This window comes from Bos mutus, chromosome 4 (genome assembly GCF_027580195.1).
Source record: "Bos mutus isolate GX-2022 chromosome 4, NWIPB_WYAK_1.1, whole genome shotgun sequence".
Taxonomy (NCBI): Eukaryota; Metazoa; Chordata; class Mammalia; order Artiodactyla; family Bovidae; genus Bos; species Bos mutus.
In genome coordinates this window covers 91,035,373-91,060,008 of record NC_091620.1, presented here as the reverse complement: position 1 = coordinate 91,060,008, position 24,636 = coordinate 91,035,373, and the positions used below count along the sequence as shown (strand labels likewise).

Below are 24,636 nucleotides of genomic sequence, written 5' to 3'. Positions count from 1 at the left end.
TTATTTACTTTTGCAGGACTGAAGTTTTGTGCATCATTTTTCCTTCTAATCAAATGTGGGTCTCCAAAACAAATATATTTTTGAGAGGATGTTGAAGTTCTTTCCTGCTGCAAGAAAATCCTTTCCTCTCACACTCATAAGGGATAAATGCAAATAGTTAGGATGAGGCTGTATTGATTTCTTTCTCTATTTGATGTTTCAGTTTGATGTTTCAGTGTTAATGAAGAAAGGACAAATATGTTACTAATATACTCTCTGTGCATACACTGTGGATGGAGTCTAAACAACAGAGGAAGGGAGAAACCTTGGCAGTTATTTGTTTACTATTTCTTTGGAAGGAATGATGCTAAAGCTGAAACTCCAGTACTTTGGCCACCTCATGCGAAGAGTTGACTCATTGGAAAAGACTCTGATGCTGGGAGGGATTGGGGGAAGGAGAAGAAGGGGATGACAGAGGATGAGATGGCTGGATGGCATCACTGACTCGATGGACGTGAGTCTGAGTGAACTCCGGGAGTTGGTGATGGACAGGGAGGCCTGGCGTGCTGTGATTCATGGGGTCACAAAGAGCTGGACACGACTGAGCGACTGATCTGATCTGATCTGATTGACCTTTTCACCTCTTGTTATAACAAGCGCTCCCACTTTTTCTAAAAGTTCTTAAATTATCCAGCTTTGGACTTACTTACACCTCTGAATCTGGAGTAAGAAGTGGCAACCCACTCTATATTCTTTCCTGGAAAATTCCATAGACAGAGGAGCCTGGTGGGCTGCAGTCCACGGGGTCACAAAGAGTTGGACATGACTGATCATGCAGGCCCACATGCCATACCTCTGAATATGGACAAACATGCAAATACTTAAAAGCTCTTGGATTAAGTAAAAGGTGAGCCTACTTATTACTAATGTTCTTTGCTCAGCAACCAAGGCTTGTTGCCTAGTTGGCCTGCCTGTGGTATTCCCACTGCACAATTTGCTTCTTTCTAGGCTTTTATGCTGTCCATCTGCTTTTCTGATGGATAATATTTCAGTTTCTAGTTTGTAGTTTTAATTGCCTGTCCCAGGGTAATTGAATCTGCCTATTTCCAGTCTTTCCATCTGGTTCTTGGTTTTGGACTGTCCAGACTCCATTGCTTGTATGTGATTTAGCTCATACTGACTAAAATTGCTACATATTCCTTCAGACTCTGTCTACAACTGTCTCTCCTCTAAACCATGCTGAACTCTTCATCCCTGATACTACTATATACTTTTAGTCAAAGTCCTGATGATATTTTAAAAATAACTTAGATGAGAAAGAATGCTTCCTGAAACAAATTCCAGTCTCAAATGTAGCATTTACTTGTAAAGTGTTTTATTGCTGTATAACCACCTCAGTATTTAAAGTATAGAACAAATAATATGTAATGGAAACAAATCTTCCTACTCATTTATGTTTGTTTTTTATCTTTTGATAGTATTAAATTTGATACCTGCTGATTTACATATAATGCAGATGTTTCTTTTGTTTCAATTTCTGCAAAAGACACTGTTTGGCTTTTTGACAGCAGTGTTCAAATCACACATATCATACACACTTGGAGAACATAAGTATTTTACACCTTCATAATTTTATATAGCAGAAAATTTCATACACACACACACATACACACACGAACTTATGAAATGAAAAGTCCAGGCAGTTGAGTTGGTGTTCTTTCTACATAATGCTATATAATTTAATTTCTTCGCTTGAAGTTTTGATTCAGTTGCCTAGTTTTAACTGACTTGACCAGTTTAATTGTTGGTAGCTATTCTTATTAGAGTGTATGGCCATGAAGAATTAGAATTAAATACAAAAATAAAATTTACAATTAGAGGAAGAATAATATGGCCAAAGTTAAAAATCATCTATGTGAAGAACCTAGACATTTTAATAATAGTTATTATATGTACATTGCTTGTCCTAAGTTTTTGAAACTTCATACATATAATTGAATACATGTATGTATACACCAAAAGATATTGGGACTATTAGATCCACTATTGAGTGAATGAGAATCTGCTGTAGTAAGATATGAGCATTATGACAAAAGTGGTATTATCATGGGGCATTTGTTGATAACAGTCTTTTTCTTCCAGTATTATCTATGCTCGAGTCTTGATCACTACTATTATCTTACTGTTATTATAATATCATACTGTTTCAGTTACTATTATAATCTCATACTATTATTTTGTACTAGTGTCTTAGAATGGGCTTCCCAGATGGCTCAGTGGTAAAGAATTTGCTGGCCAGTGCAGGAGATGCAGGTTCAATCCCTGGATGAGGAAGATCCCCCAGAGGAGGAAATGGCAACCCACTCTAGTATTCGAGCCTGGGAAATCCCATGGACAGAGGAGCCTTGCAGGCTATAGTTCATGGAGTCACAGAAGAGATGGACATGACTTAATGACTAAACAACAAAAATCTTCTTTGAAGGCTCTGATCATTTGTCTTTAAAAGTTTTTTTAATTTTTTTCTTCTTAATCTATTGGCAGGACAGCAGTGGAGATGCAGACGTTGAGAACATACTTGTGGACACGGGGCAGGAAGGAGAGGGTGGGATGAATGGAGAGAGTAGCATGGAAACATATATATTACCATATGTAAAATAGATTGCCAATAGGGAGCTCAAACTAGTGCTCTATGACAACCTAGAGCAGTGGTCTGGGGTGAGAGATGGGAGGGAGGTTCAAGAGGAAGGGAACATATGTGCACCTATGGCTGATTCATGTCGATGTACAGCCAAAACCAACACAATATTGTAAAGCAATTATCTTTCAATTAAAAATAATTTTTTAATGTATTTATTTTTTGGTTCTTAAAACAGCAACAAGTTTTCTTTTGCCCTAATTCTTTTCTTTTCCCCCAGAAAATTTTCAAACTGAGGTTCTATTTACATGATGAAAAAAATACCTGATTTTTTCTTTTTTTTTGGTCACTGTGGTCCAAAAACCAGTCATGTTTCAAAGAGTGCAGAGAATTGAATTGTTGGGCCTTGTATCAACCGAAACTGCTGATTGATAAACAAATTGCTTTCAGTAGGTTATTAATGCCTTACCAAGACCCACATCTTGATGATTCCCACCCCCATACCCCAGCAAAAATTTCTTCATAGTGGATCCATTGTTGTTATTTTCTTACAGGGCTCAACTTAAATTATGTGTAATGTAAGTACAATCAAGTGCTCCGTCTCCTTTCCACCAGGAGACTGTTTTTTTCATGACTGTATTTATTCCTATCTATAGCCACATCTTTGCCAGGCTCAAGGCTGTGGGCATTATGGGCCACAGATGCCAGACTTCCTATGAACTGGTTTCCAGTGCTGTCATCAAGCTCTTCCCCTCTGGATTCTTCAGGGAGCAGGGGCTGGCAGCTGTGCATATGCTTTGGGGTCTACCATTCAGTTAAATTGCTAATGCTGGACTCCTGTTTTCCTGGCTCCCTTGAGTTCACTCAAAGAAACAAAATGGTATTCCCATATGTCCCTTATTGTTTTTTTGGCAAATCTCCCTACCTCCTTTAACCTCTCAGATTCTAGAATGGAAGAGACAAACTTTCTTTGTGAAGCTTCCTTCCCTCAGAGGCTGTAGACGAATAGCACTGATTCTAAAGCAAACTCATTTTAGAATGTCTTTTCTGAGGCTTAAGTTGACTAATTCTAAGGACTATAATAGTGTATTTGTAAACATGCATCCCAGTGAACTGAAGTTAAAGGCAACCTGAAATGATTTACTAATTTGAATGTCAAATTTTAGAATTGGTTCTGGGGGATCAGTGGGTAAAGTGTCTGCCTGCCATGAGGGAGACCTGGGTTCGATCCCCGGGTTGGGATGTTTCCCTGGGGAACGAAATGGCAACCCATTCCAGTACTCTTGCCTGGAAAATTCCATGGACAGAGGAGCCTGGTAAGCTACAGTCCATGGGATTGTGAAGAATCACAAATGACTGAGTACCTTTACTTCTCAGTTATTATATAAGCTACCCATTAATGAGTGTTCAGGCATTCTGCACTATAGTGTTTTATCCTCATATTCCTGTTAATTGATTCTTGTCAAAAAGAATCATAAAACTGGATTTTAAATTTTTATCTAGAAAATTAACAGTAAAGCTGTTATATAGCACTTATTAGAGATTTGTGAAATTAAGTGGAAGTGGATAAAGTCTAGTATTTGTTAGTAATACATTCCAAAGATGATATAGTTTGATGCCCTCTCTCTTTCTGATAAAGACAGAGACATAATTTAGTAGACATAATGCATTTCTTTTTACTTCTAAGAAGATTATATTCCAAAAATTTAAAGATGGGAAAGGGGACTCTTTAGCTTTCACATGGTTGTTACCATACTACAATTCATGTGGAACAATTTCATTGCAGATACTAGTGTAGCTGAAGGAAAGGACTCAGAATACACCAAAGATAGGTAAGTCACAAGGTGATAGAGAATTCTGATGGACACTTTTGCATTATTCAGCTCTACCTAACAGAATTCAGGGATGTCTTTGGGGAAATCCTTATAAATGAAATGCTTAACAAGATGAGCAGTATTAGTTATATTTTAAATCCTGTTACAACGAATATCAACAAATACAACAAATAGCATTACCCAGCTCCCCCTGCCAAAACAAAAAAAGAACAACAATAACAAAAAACCCAAGCAGATATAACAGACAACCCAATTAATTCAAGTAATGATTTTTAGAAACAAAATTTTAGTACAAAGGAGAACGTTAGTATCTTCTATCCAATTAAATCTTTTAAAAGCATTATGTCTTTACCATGTTTTCTGATTTCCTGATCTTTGTATCTTAATCTTAATCTAACTTAATAAATAGAACCAGGAGTTTACTACTATATATAATTTTTAAATGTGTGAAGCCAGCTAATACATACTTACTTTCATTACTCTTTTGATCTATCATCAGGTAAAAAGACCTTTACACTTGGCAGGCACATTTACTGAGATGTTAAAAAAGGCACTTATAAGCAAAGAGATTTGTTGGAAGATAAATTATGCTATCCTAGTATTGTCATGCAAATTACAGGTTCTAGCTGCTTTTAGCTCTTATTTTTTACTAGAGCCAAATAGCTTATACACTGAAATATTTAATAATTATTGTTATTATTGGATATCAAAATAGGTTAAAATATTTCCAATTATTTAAAAAATCAGCCTACATATAAGAAATGTTTCTTAAAGTTAGTTTTAAAATTGATAATGCATCAATACAACTCTGATATAGCTGGGATTTTGCCTTCAAATGAAGTATTTCAGGCACATAAATCACTGCCTATGAATTTCCAGTTCAGCAAATGTATTGGAAGTAATAATTCAACCATCACATCTTTATTTGGAATTTCATGCTATTGAGTTTTTCCATGCTGTGCTTGGTTTTGATACATATTATTTCACTGAGGATTGATACTTCCGTACATTTAGGAATACTTTAGTGGTAATACTTAGTCATTGGGAGGTAATTACTGAGCTCTGAATTAGCAGTGCACTTAAAGAGAAATTTTAAAAACAGAATTGCAATCAACTGGTCTGACATACTCAGTCTTTGGATAGGAGGCAGTTACATTATACATAAAACATTTTTCTCAGCAGGACAGATTTCTTTGTGTTTTGGTCTTGTAACTTCCTAAAACAGTTATAATTGAAATATTAAGTAAAAATATATTTGTTTTATATATTATAAAAGAAACACAATCATCTAATTTTTTGTCACTCTATAAATATCATATAGACTTTCTGTACTCTGTTTTACACTTACACTTTATAAAATAATTAATTTATTTTAATTAGAGGCGAATTACTTTATTGTAGTGGTTTTGCCATACATTGACATGAATTAGCCACAGGTGTACACATGTCCCCATCCTGACCCCTCCCGTCTCTCTCCCCATTCCATCCCTCTGGATTGTCCCAGTGCACTGACTTTAAGTGCCCTGTTTCATGCATGGAAGTTGGACTGGTCATCTGTTTCACATATGGTAATATGCATGTTTCAATGCTATTCTCTCAAATCATCCCACCTCGCCTTCTCCCACAGAGTCCAAAAGTTTGTTCTTTATATCTGTGTCTTTTTTACTGTCTCGTATATAAGGTTGTCATTACCATCTTTCTAAATTCCATATATATGCGTTAATATACTGTATTGGTATTTTTCTTCTTGACTTACTTCACTCTGTATAATAGGCTCCAGTTTCATCCACCTAATTAGAACTGATTCAAATGCATTCTTTTTTAAAAGCTGAGTAATATTCCATTGAGTATATGTACCAAAACTTTCTTATCCATTTGTCTGCTGATGGACATCTAGGTTGTTTCCATGTCCTAGCTATTGTAAACAGTGCTGCAGTGAACATTGGGGTACATGTGTCTCTTTCAATTCTGGTTTCCTCAGTGTGTATGCCCAGCAGTGGGACTGCTGGGTGGTATGGCAGTTCTATTTCCAGTTTTTTAAGAAACCTCCACACTGTTCTCCATAGTGGCTATACTAGTTTGTATTCCCATCAGCAGCATAAGAGGGTTCCCTTCTCTCCACACCCTCTCCAGCATTTATTTTTTGTAGACTTTTTTGATGGCAGCCATTCTGACCAGCATGAAATGGTACCTCATTGTGGTTTTGATTTGCATTTCTCAGATAATGAGTGATGATGAGCATCTTTTCATGTGTTTGTTAGCCATCTGTGTGTCTTCTTTGAAGAAATGTCTGTTAAGTTCTTTGGCCCATTTTTTTACTGGGTCGTTTATTTTTCTGGTATTGAAGTGCATGACCTGCATATATATTTTTGAGATTAATTCTTTGTCAGTTGCTTCGTTTGCTATTATTTTCTCCCATTTTGAAGGCTGTCTTTTCACCTTACTTATAGTTTCCTTCCTTGTGCAAAAGCTTTTAAGTTTAATTAAGTCCCATTTGTTTATTTTTGCTTTTATTTCCATTACTCTGGAAGGTGAGTCATAGAGGATCTTGCTGCAGTTTATGTCAGGGAGTGTTTTGCTTATGTTTTCCTCTAGGAGTTTTATAGTTTATGGTCTTATATTTCGATCTCTAATCCATTTTGAGTTTATTTTTGTGTATGGTATTAGAAAGTGTTCTGGTTTCATTCTTTTACAGGTGGTTGACCCGTTTTCCCAGCACCACTTATTAAAGAGATTGTCTTTTCTCCATTATATATTTTTGGCTCCTTTGTCAAAGATAAGGTGTCCATAGGTGCGTGGATTTATCTCTGGGCTTTCTATTTTGTTCCATTGATCTTATTTCTGTCTTTGTGCCAATACCATACTGTTTTGATGACTGTAGCTTTGTAGTATAGCCTAAAGTCAGGTAGGTTGATTCCTCCAGTTCCATTCTTCTTTCTCAAGATTGCTTTGGCTATTCGAGGTTTTTGTATTTCCATACAAATTGTGAAATTATTTGTTCTAGTTCTGTGAAAAATACCATTGGTAGCTTGATAGTGATTGCATTGAATCTGTAGATTGCTTTGGGTAGTATACTCATTTTCACTATATTGATTCTTCCAATCCATGAACATGGTATATTTCTCCATCTATTTGTGTCATCTTTGATTTCTTTCATCAGTGTTTTATAGTTTTCTATATATAGGTCTTTCGTTTCTTTAGGTAGATATATTCCTAAGTATTTTATTCTTTTCGTTGCAGTGATGAATGGGATTGTTTCCTAAATTTCTCTTTCTGTATTGTGTATTAATTTTATATACTTTCTATATTCATTGATTAGCTCTAGTAATTTTCTGGTAGTCAAAATTAGTAAGTGGTTAAAGGGACTATTGCTATTAGAGGTAGTATTCATTTAAGCACTGGTTCATTGCTTATCTTTTAAAGTATATAAGTTATCTTTGCTTTTCACTTTTGGATTTGTTAACTCTGCTAAACGGTTTTTTTTTTTTTTTTTTACAATATGTTCTTACCTTTCTAGTTCATTCTTATCAATGGTGATTAGCTCTTATTTTCCATGATTTCTGAAACCTAAATTACTCTATATTTATTGAAATTAGTAATGGTTCTTACTATCCATTGAATACCTACTAGGCATGGGGATGTTAGAGAGATAAAATATACATTTCTGCTCTGAGAGATGAAATATACATTTCTGTTCTCCATTCATCTGAACAAATGCAACAGGTAAAATGGTTAGATTATTTTGTAGTTTGCAAAATTTCAGTTCCTGTCAGTTCCATGACAATAAGCTGAGCTATGTGGAATAATTTGAACTGTGGACATGCTGATTAAAAAAAATGAATCTTAAAAATGATTCTAGTGATTTGCTTCCTACTTTCTCTTTACTTGCCTGGGGATAGTTTCACTATGCATATAAGGAATACACAAATCAGTTTGACATTTTGATAGATTTAACCAGAAAATGCAAATTTCCTCCATTATGAAAATAATAAAAAATGATTGAATTCCTTTCCATCTCATTCAGATTCACTTTACATATAGATAGTGTCATCAATTCCTTTTCTTGAATGTAACATGGCTATCTGTGGTAGCAAATAGTCTCCAGCATATCCTTGTAGGATTACACCAGAGAACATTCTTTTCCTCTTTAACGAAAGAGAAGCATCAATAGCTCATCTAAACAACTGCATAATAGGAATGTGAGCACACATTATTTGAAATGATGTTCAAATACTGTCAAAGCTCTATGGTTAGTCATGTTCATGACTGAATAGAATGTAAAACTTGAAAAAACCTTTGAAAAATTAGATTCTTAAAATGAAAATTACATCACCATAAAATTGTTATTAATCTACAGAAAAGATCTTTGACATGTGTTCTCTCAGATTAACTTCTTGGTCTGCATAACTTTGAATAAAGTATAGAGCAAAGAATTTTTTCACAGAGTAAACATAAATTCACAATTGTGTGGAATAATACGACATCTGTAGGTTTTCCTACTATACTCTGAGATGCTAATAAAATATAAGAGATTAAGAATATCATACACACTCCAGATTTTGAGAGAACAAAATATTTCTTCACAAAATGAAAATGACTATCTGTATTAGTATTAGTCACATTAGATGAGAAAATAATAAACCAAGCCCCTAAATACTTTATTGTATACACTACATTTTTTCATAGTTACATGTTTGTGAGACTAGTAGATTATTGAGGTCTTTGAAAATACAAAGCTTACGGGAAATACTGAAAAATACTCACTGAAGATATATGTTCATTTTTGTTGAATATAGTTGATTTGCAATGTTGTTTTAATTTCAGGTGTACAGCAAAGTTAATCAGTTATACATATTTCTACATTTTTTTAAGATTCTTTTCCTGTATAGGTCATTACAGAGTATTGAGTAGAGTTCCCTGTTCTGTAAGTAGGTCCTCAGTAGTCTACTTATGTACATTAGGCATCTGGTTCCATCACTTCCTGGGAAATAGATGGGGAAACAGTGGAAACTGTGTCAGACTTTATCTTTTTGGGCTCCCAAATCACTGCAGGTGGTGACTGCAGCAATGAAATTAAAAGACGCTTACTCCTTGCAAGGAAAGTTATGACCAACCTAGATAGCATATTAGGAGAAGGCAATGGCAGCCCACTGCAGTACTCTTGCCTGGAAAATGCCATGGACGGAGGAGCCTGGTAGGCTGCAGTCCATGGGGTCACTAAGAGTCGGACACGACTGAGCAACTTCACTTTCACTTTTCACTTTCACGCATTGGAGAAGGAAATGGCAACCCACTCCAGTGTTCTTGTCTGGAGAATCCCAGGGACGGGGGAGCCCAGTGGGCTGCCGTCTATGGGATCGCACAGAGTTGGACATGACTGAGGCGACTTAGCAGCAGCAGCAGCAGCAGCAGCAGATGGCATATTGAAAAGCAGAGACATTACTTTGCCAACAAAGGTCTGTCTAGTCAAGGCTGTGGTTTTTCCAGTGGTCATGTATGGATGTAAGAGTTGGACTGTGAAGAAAGCTGAGCGCCGAAGAATTGATGCTTTTGAACTGTGGTGTTGGAGAAGACTCTTGAGAGTCCCTTGGACTGCAAGGAGATCCAACCAGTCCATTCTAAAGGAGATCAGCCCAGGTTGTTCTTTGGAAGGAATGATGCTAAAGCTGAAACTCCAGTACTTTGGCCACCTCATGCGAAGAGTTGACTCATTGGAAAAGACTCTGATGCTGGACGGATTGGGGGCAGGAGAAAAAGGGGACGGCAGAGGATGAGATGGCTGGATGGCATCAATGGACATGAGTTTGAGTGAACTCCGGGAGTTGGTGATGGATAAGGAGGCCTGGTGTGCTGGGATTCATGATGTCGCAAAGAGTCAGACAGGACTGAGCAACTGAACTGAACTGAATACTCCATTCTATATGTGTACCACATCTTCTTTATCCATTCCTCTGATGATAGACATTTAGGTTTTTTCCATGTCATGACTATTGTAAATAGTTCTGCAACACTGGGGTATATGTATCTTTTGGAGTTATCATTTTATTAAGTTTTATGGCTACAAGTGGGATTATTGGGTTATGTGGTAATTCTATTTTTAGTTTAGTTTTTTAAGGAACCTCCATACTATTCTTCATAGTTGTTGTACCAATTTATGTTCCCATCAAGAGTGAGGGTGGGTTCCCTTTTCTCTACATCCTCTCCAGTATTTATTAATTGTAGATTTTTTATGGTGTCCATTCTGACCAGTGAAAGATGATATCTCATTGCAGTTTTGATGTGCATTTCTCTAATAATTTACAATGTTGGATATATCTTCATGTGCCTCTTGGCCATCTGTTTGTCTTCTTTGGAGAAATGGCTATTTAGATCTGTGCATTTTTAAATTTGGTGGTTTTTTTTTTTTTTTGATAATGAGCTACATGAGCTGTTTGTATATTTTGGAGACTAATCCTTTTTTGGTTGCTTCATTTGCAAATATTTTTTCCCATTCTGAAGGTTGTCTTTTTGCTTTGTTTCCTTTGCTGTGGAAAACTTTTAAGTTTAATTAGATCCCATTTTTGTTTTTATTTTCATTACTGTAGGAGGTATATCCTAAAAGATATTGCTCTAATTTATGTCAAAGAGTGTCCTGCTTATGTTTTCCTCTGAGAGCTTTATATTACCCACTTTTATATTTAGATCCTTAATCCATTTTGGGTTATTTTTTTTGTATATTGTTAGAGTGTTATATTAATAATTTCATTAATTTACAGTAGCTTTCCAGTTTTCCTAGCACTACTTAATGAAGCAGCCTTTACTTCATTGTATATTCTTGCCGCCTTTGTCGTAGATTAGGTGATCATAGGTGGTGTGGTTTTGTCTGTGGGTTTTCTATCTTGTTCCATTGGTCTGTATTTCTATTTTTGTGCAAGTATCATACTGTTTTGATGATTGTAGTGTTGTAGTATAGTCTGAAGTCAGGGAACCTAATTCTTTCAGTCCTGTCTTTCTTCCTCAAGATTGCTTTGGCTACGTGGGGTCTTTTGTGTTTCCATACAAATTGTGAGTTTTTTTATTTGTTCTAATTCTGTGAAAAATTCTATTGGTAATTTGATAGGCATTGCTTTGAATGTGTAGATTGTTTTGGGTACTGTAGTGATTTTCACAGTATTGATTCTTCTAATATAGAACATGGTATAGCTCTCCATATGTTTGTGTGGTCTTTGATTTTTTTTCACTGGCATCTTACAGTTCTAAGTATTTTGTCTCCTTCAGTTCAGTTGAGATGTTCAGTCTTGTCCAACTCTTTGCAACCCCATGAATGGCAGCACGCCAGGCCTCCCGATCCATCACCAACCCCCAGAGTTCACTCAGACTCATGTGCATGGAGTCAGTGATGCCATGCAGCCATCTCATCCTCTGTGGTCCCCTTCTCCTCCGCCCCAATCCCTCCAAGCATCAGGGTCTTTGCAATGAGTCAACTCCTTGCATGAGGTGGCCAAAGTACTGGAGTTTCAGCCTTAGTGCCAGTCCTTCCAGTGAACACCCAGGACTGGTCTCCTTTTGGATGGACTGGTTGGATCTCCTTATAGTCCAAGGGAATCTCAAGGGTCTTCTCCAACACCACAGTTCAAAAGCATCAATTCTTCAGCACTTAGCTTTCTTCACAGTCCAACTCTCACATCCATACATGACCACTGGAAAAACCATAGCCTTGACTAGACAGACCTTTGTTGGCAAAGTAATGTCTCTGCTTTTTACTATACTATCTAAGTTGGTCATAATTTTCCTTCCTAGGAGTATCTTCGAATTTCATGGCTGCAGTCACCATATGCAGTGATTTTGGAGCCCAAAAAGATAAAGTGTGACACTGTTTCCACTGTTTCCCCATCTATTTGCCATGAAGTGATGGGACCAGATGCCATGATCTTCGTTTTCTGAATGTTGAGCGTTAAGCCAACTTTTTCACTCTCCACTTTCACCTTCATCAAGAGGCTTTTTAGTTCCTCTTCACTTCCTGCCATAAGGGTGGTGTCATTTGTATATCTGAGGTTATTGATATTTCTCCCGACAATCTTGATTCCAGCTTGTGTTTCTTCCAGTCCAGCGTTTCTCATGATGTACTCTGCATATAAGTTAAATAAACAGGGTGACAATATACAGCCTTGATGTACTCCTTTTCCTATTTGTAATCAGTCTGTTGTTCCATGTCCAGTTCTAACTGTTGCTTCCTGACCTGCATATAGGTTTCTCAAGAGGCAGGTCAGGTGGTCTGGTATACCCATCTCTTGAAGAATTTCCCACAGTTTATTGTGATCCACACAGTCAAAGCCTTTGGCATAGTCAGTAAAGCAGAAATAGATGTTTTTCTGGAACTCTCTTGCTTTTTTGATAATCCAGCAGATGTTGGCAATTTGGTTTCTGGTTTTTCTGCCTTTCCTAAAACCAGCTTGAACATCTGGAAGTTCACGGTTCGTGTGTTGCTGAACCCTGGCTTTGGAGAATTTTGAGCATTACTTTACTAGCGTGTGAGATGAGTGCAATTGCGCGGTAGTTTGAGCATTCTTTGGCATTGCCTTTCTTTGGGATTGGAATGAAAACTGACCTTTTCCAGTCCTGTGGCCACTGCTGAGTTTTCCAAATTTGCTGGCATATTGAGTGCAGGACTTTCACAGCATCATCTTTCACAGGTAGGTTTATTCCTAGGTATTTTATTCTTTTTGATGTCATGGTAAATGGAATTGTTTTGTCAATTTCTCTTTCTGATTTTCTGTTGTTAGTGTATATTCATTTTGATATTTCGCAAAACTAATACAATTATGTAAAGTTTAAAAATAAAATAAAATTTAAAAAAAAAAAAAAAAAAAAAAGAAATGTAAGAGATTTCTCTGTATTAATTTTGTGTCCTTCAAATTTACCAAATACATGAATGAGTTCCAGAAATTTTCTGGTGGCATTTTCAGGATTGTCTGTGTATGGACAAACCATGAGAATTTTATTTCTTCTTTTCCAATTTTTAGTCCTTTTGTTTCTTTTTTGTCTCTGATTGCTGTGGCTAGAACTTCAATAAAAAAACAAAACTGTGTTTAATAAAAGTGGCAAGAGTGGGTGTCCTTGATGTTTCCTCAATTCAGAGGAAATGCTTTCAGTTTTTCACCATTGAGAATGATGTTTGCTGTGGGTTTGTCGTATTTGGCTTTTATTGTATTGTGGTAGGTTCCCTCTGTGCCTGTTTCTGGAGAGTTTTTATCATAAATGTTTGTTGAATTTTGTCAAAAGCTTTTTCTGATCTGTTGAGATGATCATATGGTTTTTATTCTTCAGTTTGTTAATGTGGTGTATCACATTGATTGAACTGCATATATTGAAGGATCCCTGCATTTCTGGGATAATTCCCACTTGATCGTGGTATGTGACCCTTTTAATGTGTTGTTGGATTTGGTTTGCTAGTATTTTGTTGAGGATTTTTGCACTTAAGTTCATCAATAATATTGACCTATAATTTTCTTTTTTGTGGTATCTTTGTCTGGTTTTGGTATCAGGGTGATGGTGACTTCATAGAAAGAGCTTCATAGAAAGCACTCCTTCCTCTGAAGTTTTTTGAAGAGTTTCAGAAGAACAGGTTTTAATCTCTCTCTAAATGTTTGATATAATTCACTGTGAAGCCATCTGGTCCTAGACTTTTCATTTGTTGAAAGTTTTTAATCACAATTTAAGTTTTAGGACATGTGATTGATCTATTCAGGTTTTCTTTTTCTCCTCGATGATATTTGTTCTTAAGCTAAGGGAAAACCTGGCTCCAGCAGTGTCATGCACAACAAATGTTTGTTCCAAACAATAAGGCAAAACAAATGCAAAGAAAATGCAGAAAAATACAAAACAAATTTATTGTCAAGAGATGCAGAATCCAGTGTGAAAATCAAATATTTCTATAAGGATAAAAAAAGTCATTTTTAAGCACTTTCCACAATAGTTCATCAAATGAAAGATTCCATTAATTTTAAGGAGCAAAATATTTTATGTGTTTCTCAGGAGATACTACTAAGTCTAATAGGCAGCCTCCTACAAAAATCTGGTATGCCAAAGCTGTAATCTTGAGAGACAAAGAATTTGTAGCTGAGGTGAAAGCAAAGGACCAGAGGGATTAAAACCAGGATAGTATATTCATAGGTTGTTTTATCATTCCTTGAGGATTGCTAGTCACTATGTAAGTCTACAGTCAGTGTGTACATCTAGAAAATAAAAAGGTGAACCAAGCCATAAGGTGATGACCCCACTGTGAGGAGCTGGGGTGTGGGACACTAAAGATATAAATCACAATAATCATAAATAATAAATCAGTCATACTAATTATTCTCAAAAAATGTTCGGCAGACCCCTAAGGGTACTTTATAGAGGAAACTGTTAGTGACCTATGGAGACTCAGGCATGGTTTTTCTGGGGAAGCAATGTTGGAGCCAAAATATGCAGACCAAGAGATATTATCCTGGTAGAAGACAGGGATAGGTAAGAGGAGGACATTTCACACAGAACTAGGAGCATGTGCAAAGACTTATATCTAGGGAAACAAGGCTTATTGCTAGGGAAACACTGGAAGCAGCTGAAGACTGATGTAGTTGGAGTGAAGAAAGCAAAGTGGATAGCAGTACAAGATGAAGTTGAAAAGGTGGCAGAGGCCAGGTCATGCATGCAGTGTTGTTGCTATTGTTCGGTCGCTTCAGTCGTGTCCAACTCTGTGTGATTCCCATGCATTGCAGCCAACCATTCTCCTCCCTCCATGGAATTCTCCAGTCAGGAATTCTGGAGTGGGTTGCCATTTCCTTCTCCAGGGAATCTTCCCACATGAGGAATCGAATCTACATCTCTTGCATTGCAGGCAGATTCTTTTCCATATGTTATTGGTCACTAGTAAATGGGTAGATTTTATTATGGAAGGATGAGGAAGTTTTATTCTATTTGCTTCCATATACTAAGTTCAGTGGGAAGCAAAGTCTTCACAAGGTTAAAAGTGGAGTAAGGGTTAATGAAGATTTGAAGAAAGAGAAGAAAGTAGAAATACCATATGAGAGACTTGGAGAGTTAATCAACTAAGGACTATAGTATAATTCCTGGGCATCATGAAGAACCTACTGAAGTTTTAAATCATCAGTTTAAAGGAAGACCAGTTGTGTGGCTTTTATATATATTTTGGTGCAGGAAGGGAATGGCTACCCACTCTAGTACTCTTGCATGGGAAATCCCATGGACAGAGGAGCCTGGCGGGCTAGGGATTGCAAAGGCTCCAACATGACTGAGTAGCTAACACTTTCACTTTAGGTGCAGGAACAGAGCAGATGCAAGTTGTATTTAATCAGTTATAATTTTAACAGGAGAGTATGTTGAGGGAGGAAAAGGACAAAGCAACTAAAACTGTGTTATGGACTGAGTGTTTGTGTTCCTGAAATGTATATGTTGAAGCTGTAACTCCCCATGTGACTGTATTTGTAGAAAGCATCTGTGAGAATATGTTAAAGGTTGCATAATTTCATGAGAGTGGGAACTTAATGCAGTACGGTTGGTACTCTTCTAAGAAATGGAGGAGGCACCAGAGTTTTCTCTGTACTTGTAATCATGTGCTTAGAGAATGGCCTTATGTGAGGACTCCAGGGGAAAAGGAGACAGATCCACAAGCCAGGAAGAAAGCTCTCAACAGAAACCAAATCATGCCAGAGGTTAATCTCAACTTCCGGACCCCAGAACTATGAGGAGTAAGGCAGGAAGACCGTGGGATTTTATTTTGGGAACCTGAGCAGACCAACATACTGGGGGAGTATGTTGGAGGGGAAAAGGGACAAGTTGTTTAAATTTACATGCAGAGAAGTAAATATAATGATGGGCTCTAAAGTCTCAGCCGTATTAGGAGGGAAATAAACGTGGTGGTGGGGATTGAATGATGTATTCAATTCAGTTCAGTTCAGTTCAGTCGCTCAGTCGTGTCCGACTATTTGTGACCCCATGAATCGCAGCACGCCAAGCCTCTCTGTCCATCACCAACTCCCAGAGTTCACTCAGATTCATGTCCATCGAGTCAGTGATGCCATCCAGCTATCTCATCCTCTGTCGTCCCCTTCTCCTCCTCCTCCGTCCCCAATCCCTCCCAGCATCAGAGTCTTTTCCAATGAGTCAACTCTTCGCATGAGGTGGCCAAAGTATTGGAGTTTCAGCTTTAGCATCATTCCTTCCAAAGAAATCCCAGGGCTGATCTCCTTTAGAATGGACTGGTTGGATCTCCTTACAGTCCAAGGGACTCTCAAGAGTCTTCTCCAACACCACAGTTCAAAAGCATCAATTCTTTGGTGCTCAGCTTTCTTCATAGTCCAACTCTCACATCCATACATGACCACTGGAAAAACCATAGCCTTGACTAGATGGACCTTTGTTGGCAAAGTAATGTCTCTGCTTTTGAATATGCTATCTAGGTTGGTCTTTTCTTCCAAGGAGTAAGCGTCTTTTAATTTCATGGCAGCAATCACCATCTGCAGTGATTTGGGAGCCCCAAAAAAATAAAATCTGACACTGTTTCCACTGTTTCCCCATCTATTTCCCATAAAGTGATGGGACCAGATGCCATGATCTTCGTTTTCTGAATGGTGAGCGTTAAGCCAACTTTTTCACTCTCCTCTTTCACTTTCATCAGGAGGCTTTTTAGTTCCTCCTCACTTTCTGCCATAAGGGTGGTGTCATCTGCATTTCTGAGGTTATTGATATTTATCCCGTATATTGTACGTCCAAAGTTTAGTAAGGCCAAAGAATTGGAAATCCCAGTGCAGTTGAAGCTTCAACTGGAAAATAGGGGAGCAGGGTATTTGACATTGAGATTTTGGAAGAGATGTTGTTATTTATTGGCAATGGCAAGGCCTAGGAGTATGGCTGTAAACAGAAGACAGAGTTATGGAAAGCAGGAGTCAGAGAACTAAGAAATCAGGATATTGAATGGATTGTCCGTGTGCTTATTGAAATCACAAATTAACAGAGGAGTGATGGAGACAAAGGCAGAAATTCAAAAGGTAAAATATGCAAGGAATGTATATACATATAAGTACAGAGATCTGAATGATATTTAAAAGCAAAATCAACAGGAATCAGTCATGAATTAAAATGAGATAGAGGAAAAATTGGCTTCTCAGGTAGCTCAGCTGTTAAAGAATCTGCCTGCAATAAAGGAGCTGCAGGAGATGTGGGTTTGATCCCTGGGTTGGGAAGATCCCCTGGAGAAGGGTATGGCAACTCACTCCAGTATTCTTGCCTGGAGAATCCCATGGACAGAGGAGCCTGGTGGGCTACAGTCCATGAGGTTGGAAAGAGTCGGATTTGACTTAGCACTAAGCACAGAACATATCAGAGGGTGAATAGGGAGAGGGAGCCATTAAGGATACTCATTGGTTCATGACTTGAGCTGCAGGATGAATCATGGTATCACTGGTAAGTTAGACAAGGCTGGGAGAAGGTCAGTAGTTTGAACTGGATGTTCTAAATTGGAAGTGCTCTTGGAATATCCCAGTGAATATATCAAGTAAGTAGCCTGGTATTTTGGTCTGATGCTTAGAGCAGGGTTCATCCTGGAAATAAAAATCTGTGAAATATTGGATGATGGGTAGTAATTGAGTTCCATGAGAGTTGTGACATTGTTTACAAAGTAAGTATATAGAGAGGAGGAGTCTAAAACTTGGGCCTGAGTAACTTCAGTATTTAATGAGCAGATTGAGAAGTGTGATCCTTAAGGGACACTGATTCAGGAGTGGAGAGATAAGGAAACCAGGAGGAAATGCCGTCACAGAAGACAAAGGAAAGAGACCGTTTTAAAAAGGAAGAGACAGCAAATAGCGTTGAAAGCCAATGAGAGACTAAGTAGGCTGAGAGCATAAAAATGTCATTATTTAGTGACATAGAGGCTATTAGTGACCTTGATAAGAGCTTCTTTAGTGAGCCAATGGGGGTGCAAGATCTATTAGAGATAGGTGACTGAAGCAGAGGTAAAGAAAAGACAAAAAGAGAAAGCAGGATGGACCACCTTTTCAAGATTTTTAGCATTAAAAGGGGAAGAAAAGGAGTGTGACAGTAAGGATTAATGGAAGTAAGGATGGAGATACATATTATGTGTGTGTGTATTTGTATTATCTTAGTTAACATATATGTATATAATTTTATTTTCAAGATGGCATGAACTTGAGCCTATATAAATTTTGATGAAATGAATATAATTGGGAATTTTAATACAAATTTAATATGTTATTGGGGAAAACACTAAATGATAGTGGAAAAGTAGGAGGGGATGTCATTCTAAGCACAGTTTTAGAGAGAGATTCTAAGAGAACTGGCAGTCCTCTAGTGCAACAAGAGGGAAAGAGAGCTGGATTGCCCCAGGACTCAGTCATCTACTTTTGTTCTGTTTGCTTTCTGGGTGATCTAGTCCTTTTTTCTATAAGAGTGTTGTTGGGGGTTGGCACAGTGGGCTTCACGTTCCCAAAGAAGCCAAGAGAAAGGAGAACACAAAGTTCCATCTGGTGCTGCAGGCAGGCTGGTGAGATGTGAGAGAGAAAATAGCTGCCACCTGACCAGAGTATGGGAGAAGCAGCCTTTCCAACTTTCAGCTAAGAAAATGCAGCGGCAGGGCCCTCAGAAAAGACTGGGAAAATGTAGGGGACTTCTCCATTCCTGAGAATGGAATTAGAGAGTGTGGGTACATCATGAGGAGTAAGGAAATATTTGTTATTGGCAAGAAGATAATTTTCAGTCTAAAACCAAGCAGTTCAGTAAAGTGGTAGAGGTTACTGAAGAAAACTATATAGTGAAAGGCAGACCTTTTGTTCAAATTTGGCTGTAAGGGAAAAGAGGAAGATGGAAATAAATTCTATTAATAAATTTTACTTGTCTTCTGTAATCTAGCTAGTTACCTGTACAATTTCACTTCCATTCTGTTCCTTACTGTGACCTCTATTCAGGTTGATTATCTGTACATAATGTTTTTGAAAATCCTTTTTTCTGAACTATTTTTCATTTATGCTTTCCCCCTGCTCAGAATATCAGTTAAGTCCTTTTTCACCTTGTGAACACGACTCTACTCGTTAGACCCTTTAAAATTTACCTTTCAACCTCTTTGTTTTATGTTTTTTCACTCTGGAATGATTGATGTTCGTTGTAAAATCATTTGGAAAATACTTGAAATGTTTAAGTAAATATAACCCACATAATATCATCACACAGATAGATCATACTGTATATATTATTTTTAACACTAATACTTCTAAAATTGCTGTCTTTTCTGTTCTGCTGAATATTTGTAACAACAAAATTGTAATGACTGTCTTAATATTCTGTTGTATGGATGGACCATATTTCATTTAAACATTTGCCTAATATCAATTAACTTAGATAATTTTCATTTTACTTATTGTAAATAAAACATGATCTTTTACACAAACATTTGTCTACACAATAACACCGTTAGGGCAAAAATCCTTAAAGTAGTAATAGATTACTAATTCAAAGGGTAAATGTTTTATAAAGGCTCTAAATGTATAGAGGCAGATTGTCTTCCAGAAAGACTATAATAAGTTATCTTCCTGCAAACAGCATTTATGAAAATATAGGTACCACCCCGTGGAGTAGTTTTAAAAGTTTTAATTTCCTAAGTGGAAAAATGGCTTCTTATTGGGATTTTCACCTGCTTTTATTTGATTACTAATTAAGGTGAATATTTTTTCTTATAGTTATTAATTGTGGCATGTCTTCTTTCTACTGTCTAGTCATACCCTTCACACATAAAACATAACATTCTAATTTAATTATAAAAGACCATTAGTATTAACCTAATTATAAAATTTTGTTCAGTTCAGTTCAGTCCCTCAGTCGTGTCCGACTCTTTGCGACCCCATGAATCGCAGCACGCCAGGCCTCCCTGTCCATCACCAACTCCCGGAGTTCACTCAGACTCACGTCCATCAAGTCAATGATGCCATCCAGCCATCTCATCCTCTGCCGTCCCCTTCTCCTCCTGCCCCCAATCCCTCCCAGCATCAGAGTCTTTTCCAATGAGTCAACTCTTCGCATGAGGTGGCCAAAGTACTGGAGTTTCAGCTTTAGCATCATTCCTTCCAAAGAAATCCCAGGGCTGATCTCCTTCACAATGGACTGGTTGGGTCTCCTTGCAGTCCAAGGGACTCTCAAGAGTCTTCTCCAACAACACAGTTCAAAAGCATCAATTCTTCAGCACTCAGCTTTCTTCACAGTCCAACTCTCACATCCATACATGACCACAGGAAAAACCATAGCCTTGACTAGACGGACCTTTGTTGGCAAAGTAATGTCTCTGCTTTTCAATATGCTATCTAGGTTGGTCATAACTTTCCTTCCAAGGAGTAAGCGTCTTTTAATTTCATGGCTGCAATCACCATCTGCAGTGATTTTGGAGCCCCCAAAAATAAAATTTTATTACATGATAGTTATATTACCTTGTATTATATTTGTTGTTATTTTCACCCTATCTACGTTTTCCCAATAAAGTATATTGCACATAATCTAATTCTTCATTCTCCGAAGTCATGTAGCACTCTAGAGTTTCACTCTACAATCTTGAAAATCACTCCCTATTGTCTTGTGTTGTTCACTAATGGTTTCTTTTTTGCTAATCTTTTTAGCCACAGAAATAGTGAGTTGCTTAAAAATAAAAATATAGAATATGTTTATTATTATTCCTAGGTTTGTAATTGGTATTGTGTCACTGACATCTAATTTGTTTCTGGGATTATCATTATGTAGGGCCTCCCTGGTGGTTCAGGCGGTAAAGAATCTGCCTGTAATTCAGGAGACCCAGGTTCAATCCCTGAGTCGGGAAGATGCCCTGGAAAAGGGAATAGTAACCCACTCCAGTATTCTTGCCTGGAGAATTCCATGGACAGAGAAGCCTGGCAGGCTGTAGTCCATGGGGTCACAAAGAGTCAGACACAACTGAGCAACTAACACAACAACAATAGGGCCATCAAAATACGTAGAAAATTAACTCATTGTATGTCAGTTACCATTATGTTCTAGAAAAATTTGTGTATATTTAAAGCTCGTGGGAATAGATTATTTTTCTTGGGAATATTTTTATGCTTGTAGTAAGATTTGGAAACAAATATCCCTGGGGTATATTAAAATTATTTGAAAATTTTAGGATTGTATATTAAAGAAAAACTCTGTTGTGAGCATATTACTCGTGTCATAGTTAAGTGAAAGGTGGTGTGAACCATCTGATAAATGATTTCTTTTTTTCGCGTCAAGTAACCCAACTTTTCTGAGCATGCTGGCTTTGCAAGGATTTATAGTTGCCTGCCTTCATGCTGGAGTTACTTCAGCTTTCCGTGATGCATTCCAGCTAATCTAGAGGTTAAGGCATTGCTTGATCATGGATAGATCTGATTGTTACTCAGCCCTGGAATTCTTTATAAAATTCCAGAATGTGGGCTAGAAATTGACTTAGGGAATCCAATAAAGTTGCAAGTCTTGGCAGTCATCCAAGCTAAATTTATAGACTGGAAGAAATATGGGCTTTCCATTGTTCTTTTTCACCTTTCTGGGGTTTCTTTTGTGTGTATGTGAGTGTGTGAGTGTAAATTTATCATTTTGCTGACATTGGAGTGGAAATAACCATTGAGGGCGTCCAGCTAAAGTATTTTCGCTTTGGATCTTCCCTAATCTTTCCAAACTTTGACCCAAACCTGCACCAAGAATGAACTTGTTCTCCCTCTCTAGGATGCTGGTGTCATGAAATAAGAACTGGTCCTTGAAAATGAATCACACCAGGATAATAGCTGATATGCCATTTGTCTGCTTGGTACAACTCCCAAACCCCTGTTCTTCCCCTGGCTCTGTGGGAGCCTTCTATCTGAGACATGATCTGAGAAAACATGATCTATATATTGTTTCTGTTCATTCTACGAAATGTATTCGGGGCATGAAAACCTTTTCTGAAGCCTCTTATAGATTCCACTCTTTTTGTATGTGCCTGATGCTCTTGGTACATGGAGATCTAAGCAGTCCTCTCCTATCTGATCACTGAAAATCTGTCTTGTTCCTACAGAATGGATTTGCTGTGGTGAGGCCCCCAGGCCATCATGCTGAGGAATCCACAGCCATGTAAGTACCAAGGACTGCTGGCCATCTCCCAGCGCCACGGTTCCTGGCGGTCACCTGCCCCATGCATGTCTCTGAAGCCTCTAATTGTTAGCAGATGGACTGAGAAATCTTGCGAGGTACTCCCAGAAGCAGATTTATGGCTTCAGAGATCATATAGCATTTTAAAAAATGCTCTGAACATTATTTATAATGGTTTTCCTGGCTGATTTGCTTTCTTATTTCTCTGTTCTTCTCTATTCCGCAGGGGGTTCTGCTTTTTTAATTCAGTTGCAATTACCGCCAAATACTTGAGAGACCAACTAAATATAAGCAAGATATTGATTGTAGATCTGGTATGTATTCCTGGCCAGAGCTGCATTTTCAGTGACTCTAGATAAAAGGGACTGAATTTGTATTTCTCTGTTAGGTTGCCTTGTTTTTAGCACTTGCAAACAACTGAAGGGTGTGTTTCCTTTGAATGTGGAAACTCATTAAATTCAGGATTGCAGTTCTGAAACCATAAACATTCACGTTTCACTTTCATGGTGTTAACTGCAATTTAATGAGAAGAAGGCGCAGATCGGGGCAACTTTTATGATCCTTAAATGAATTGATACTTCCACAGTTAAAATAACCCAACAGAACCTGAATTTACTTTTCCCTGCAGAATATAGACTTTAAATAGTCAGATGTGCTGGAAAGAATGTTGTTGCTTTGGTAACCAATTGGCCACTTCCCCTGGTTAGCAATCATGTTGCTTGTTGTGCAACAGTGGTATTATTAAAACAAGTCAGCGTGTCTTTTTTTTTTTTTTTCTGAAAAGATCTCAGATCATGTATGCCAGTTTGGGATGACTGCCGGCAGGAACCCTGCGTGATTAAGAGTCAGAGGCATTCGATTAGTCTTGCCTTTTAACATGATGCGTTCTTACACAATAGAGTTATAATTTGTTTAACAAATGGTTTGTTTAAATGCAGATGACACTTGGCATGTTGTCTATAGTAGATTCACGAATAATGAGCTGGATATCTGCCGCATACAAAAGGACCAGCCCAGGAAAGGGCGAAAGAAAACTGACTGGTGATTTATGAGCCCCGTTTTCGGTTTGCCTCCAGTTCACGAGGAGGTGTAATAGGTTGTCTGACAAAGCATAGACAGGAAATGAACCCTGGCATCCAAAGCGAACCTGCTGCATCTGCACTTAATTAATTTTTGCAGGTGATAAAAGATTTAAAGGCAAAATATGTTAGAAGTTTTTTTGAAGTGCAAGGCTTAATAGTCTAAATCTTGTTCATATCTGCACTCATAATTAAATCTTATTGGGAAGCCGTGGCCTTACCGCCTGGTCTTCTGATTCAGTTAGGCAGGCCTGCCAGAGGGTGGGGAGAGAGCAAACAAAGCCCTGTGAAGAAACACTTGGTCAAGTTAAAGTAAAGAAAAAAGGAATAAAAGGCTGATAACCATTTCTAGCGTTCAAGAGGAGTGGATGTTTCCCCCCATACTGTATTGCAGCCTTCCTACAAGTTCTTTGGTGCTGAGAGTATTGAAACCCAGCTTTCCATGTGTTTTCCAAACATGCTGAAGTTTCAGTGTAGGTCATAGTTCAACATTAAAGAAACGTGTTGAAGGCCTAGATATACTACAGCAGTGAGGTCTTAAAATTTTACAAAAACGAGGACATCAGTTCCTATTTTCCCATGTATATACAAAATGACATTTTAAAGAATGAACAATTATTGGCTTGCATGATTTATAAGATAGTAAATCTTTAAAATAATTTTAATATGCTTCTAAAACACTTAAGTTCTGCTAGAAAAATAAGCTAAAAACTTGAAGAAAGGGCAGCAGATGAAGACCAAGGATTGTGAGGAAAATCTTTCTACACATTCTAAATTTGTCAAAATTATGCAGGAAAGAGATTGGTAAACTGTCACCCTGTCTTTCAGAATTTCTTCGTGTTATTTTCTGAGGACTCTCCACTACTAGGAAGATAATAACTGTTAAGAGCCTCTTTGAAAGCACACGTGTGACATCCAGACTCTAGAGCAATGGACTGTACAATAGACATGA

The 24,636-nt window shown here is 37.6% G+C and overlaps 1 protein-coding gene across 1 annotated transcript in view; it reads left to right on the top strand.

Moving 5' to 3' along the window:
* The window catches only part of HDAC9 (histone deacetylase 9), an 810,729-nt gene that overhangs the window by 592,964 nt on the left and 193,129 nt on the right, over positions 1-24,636 (top strand). The window contains exons 18-19 of the mRNA XM_070369757.1: positions 22,532-22,587; positions 22,832-22,919. Of these exons, the coding sequence (XP_070225858.1) occupies positions 22,532-22,587; positions 22,832-22,919 (144 nt within the window). The remainder of the gene's footprint in view (positions 1-22,531; positions 22,588-22,831; positions 22,920-24,636) is intronic.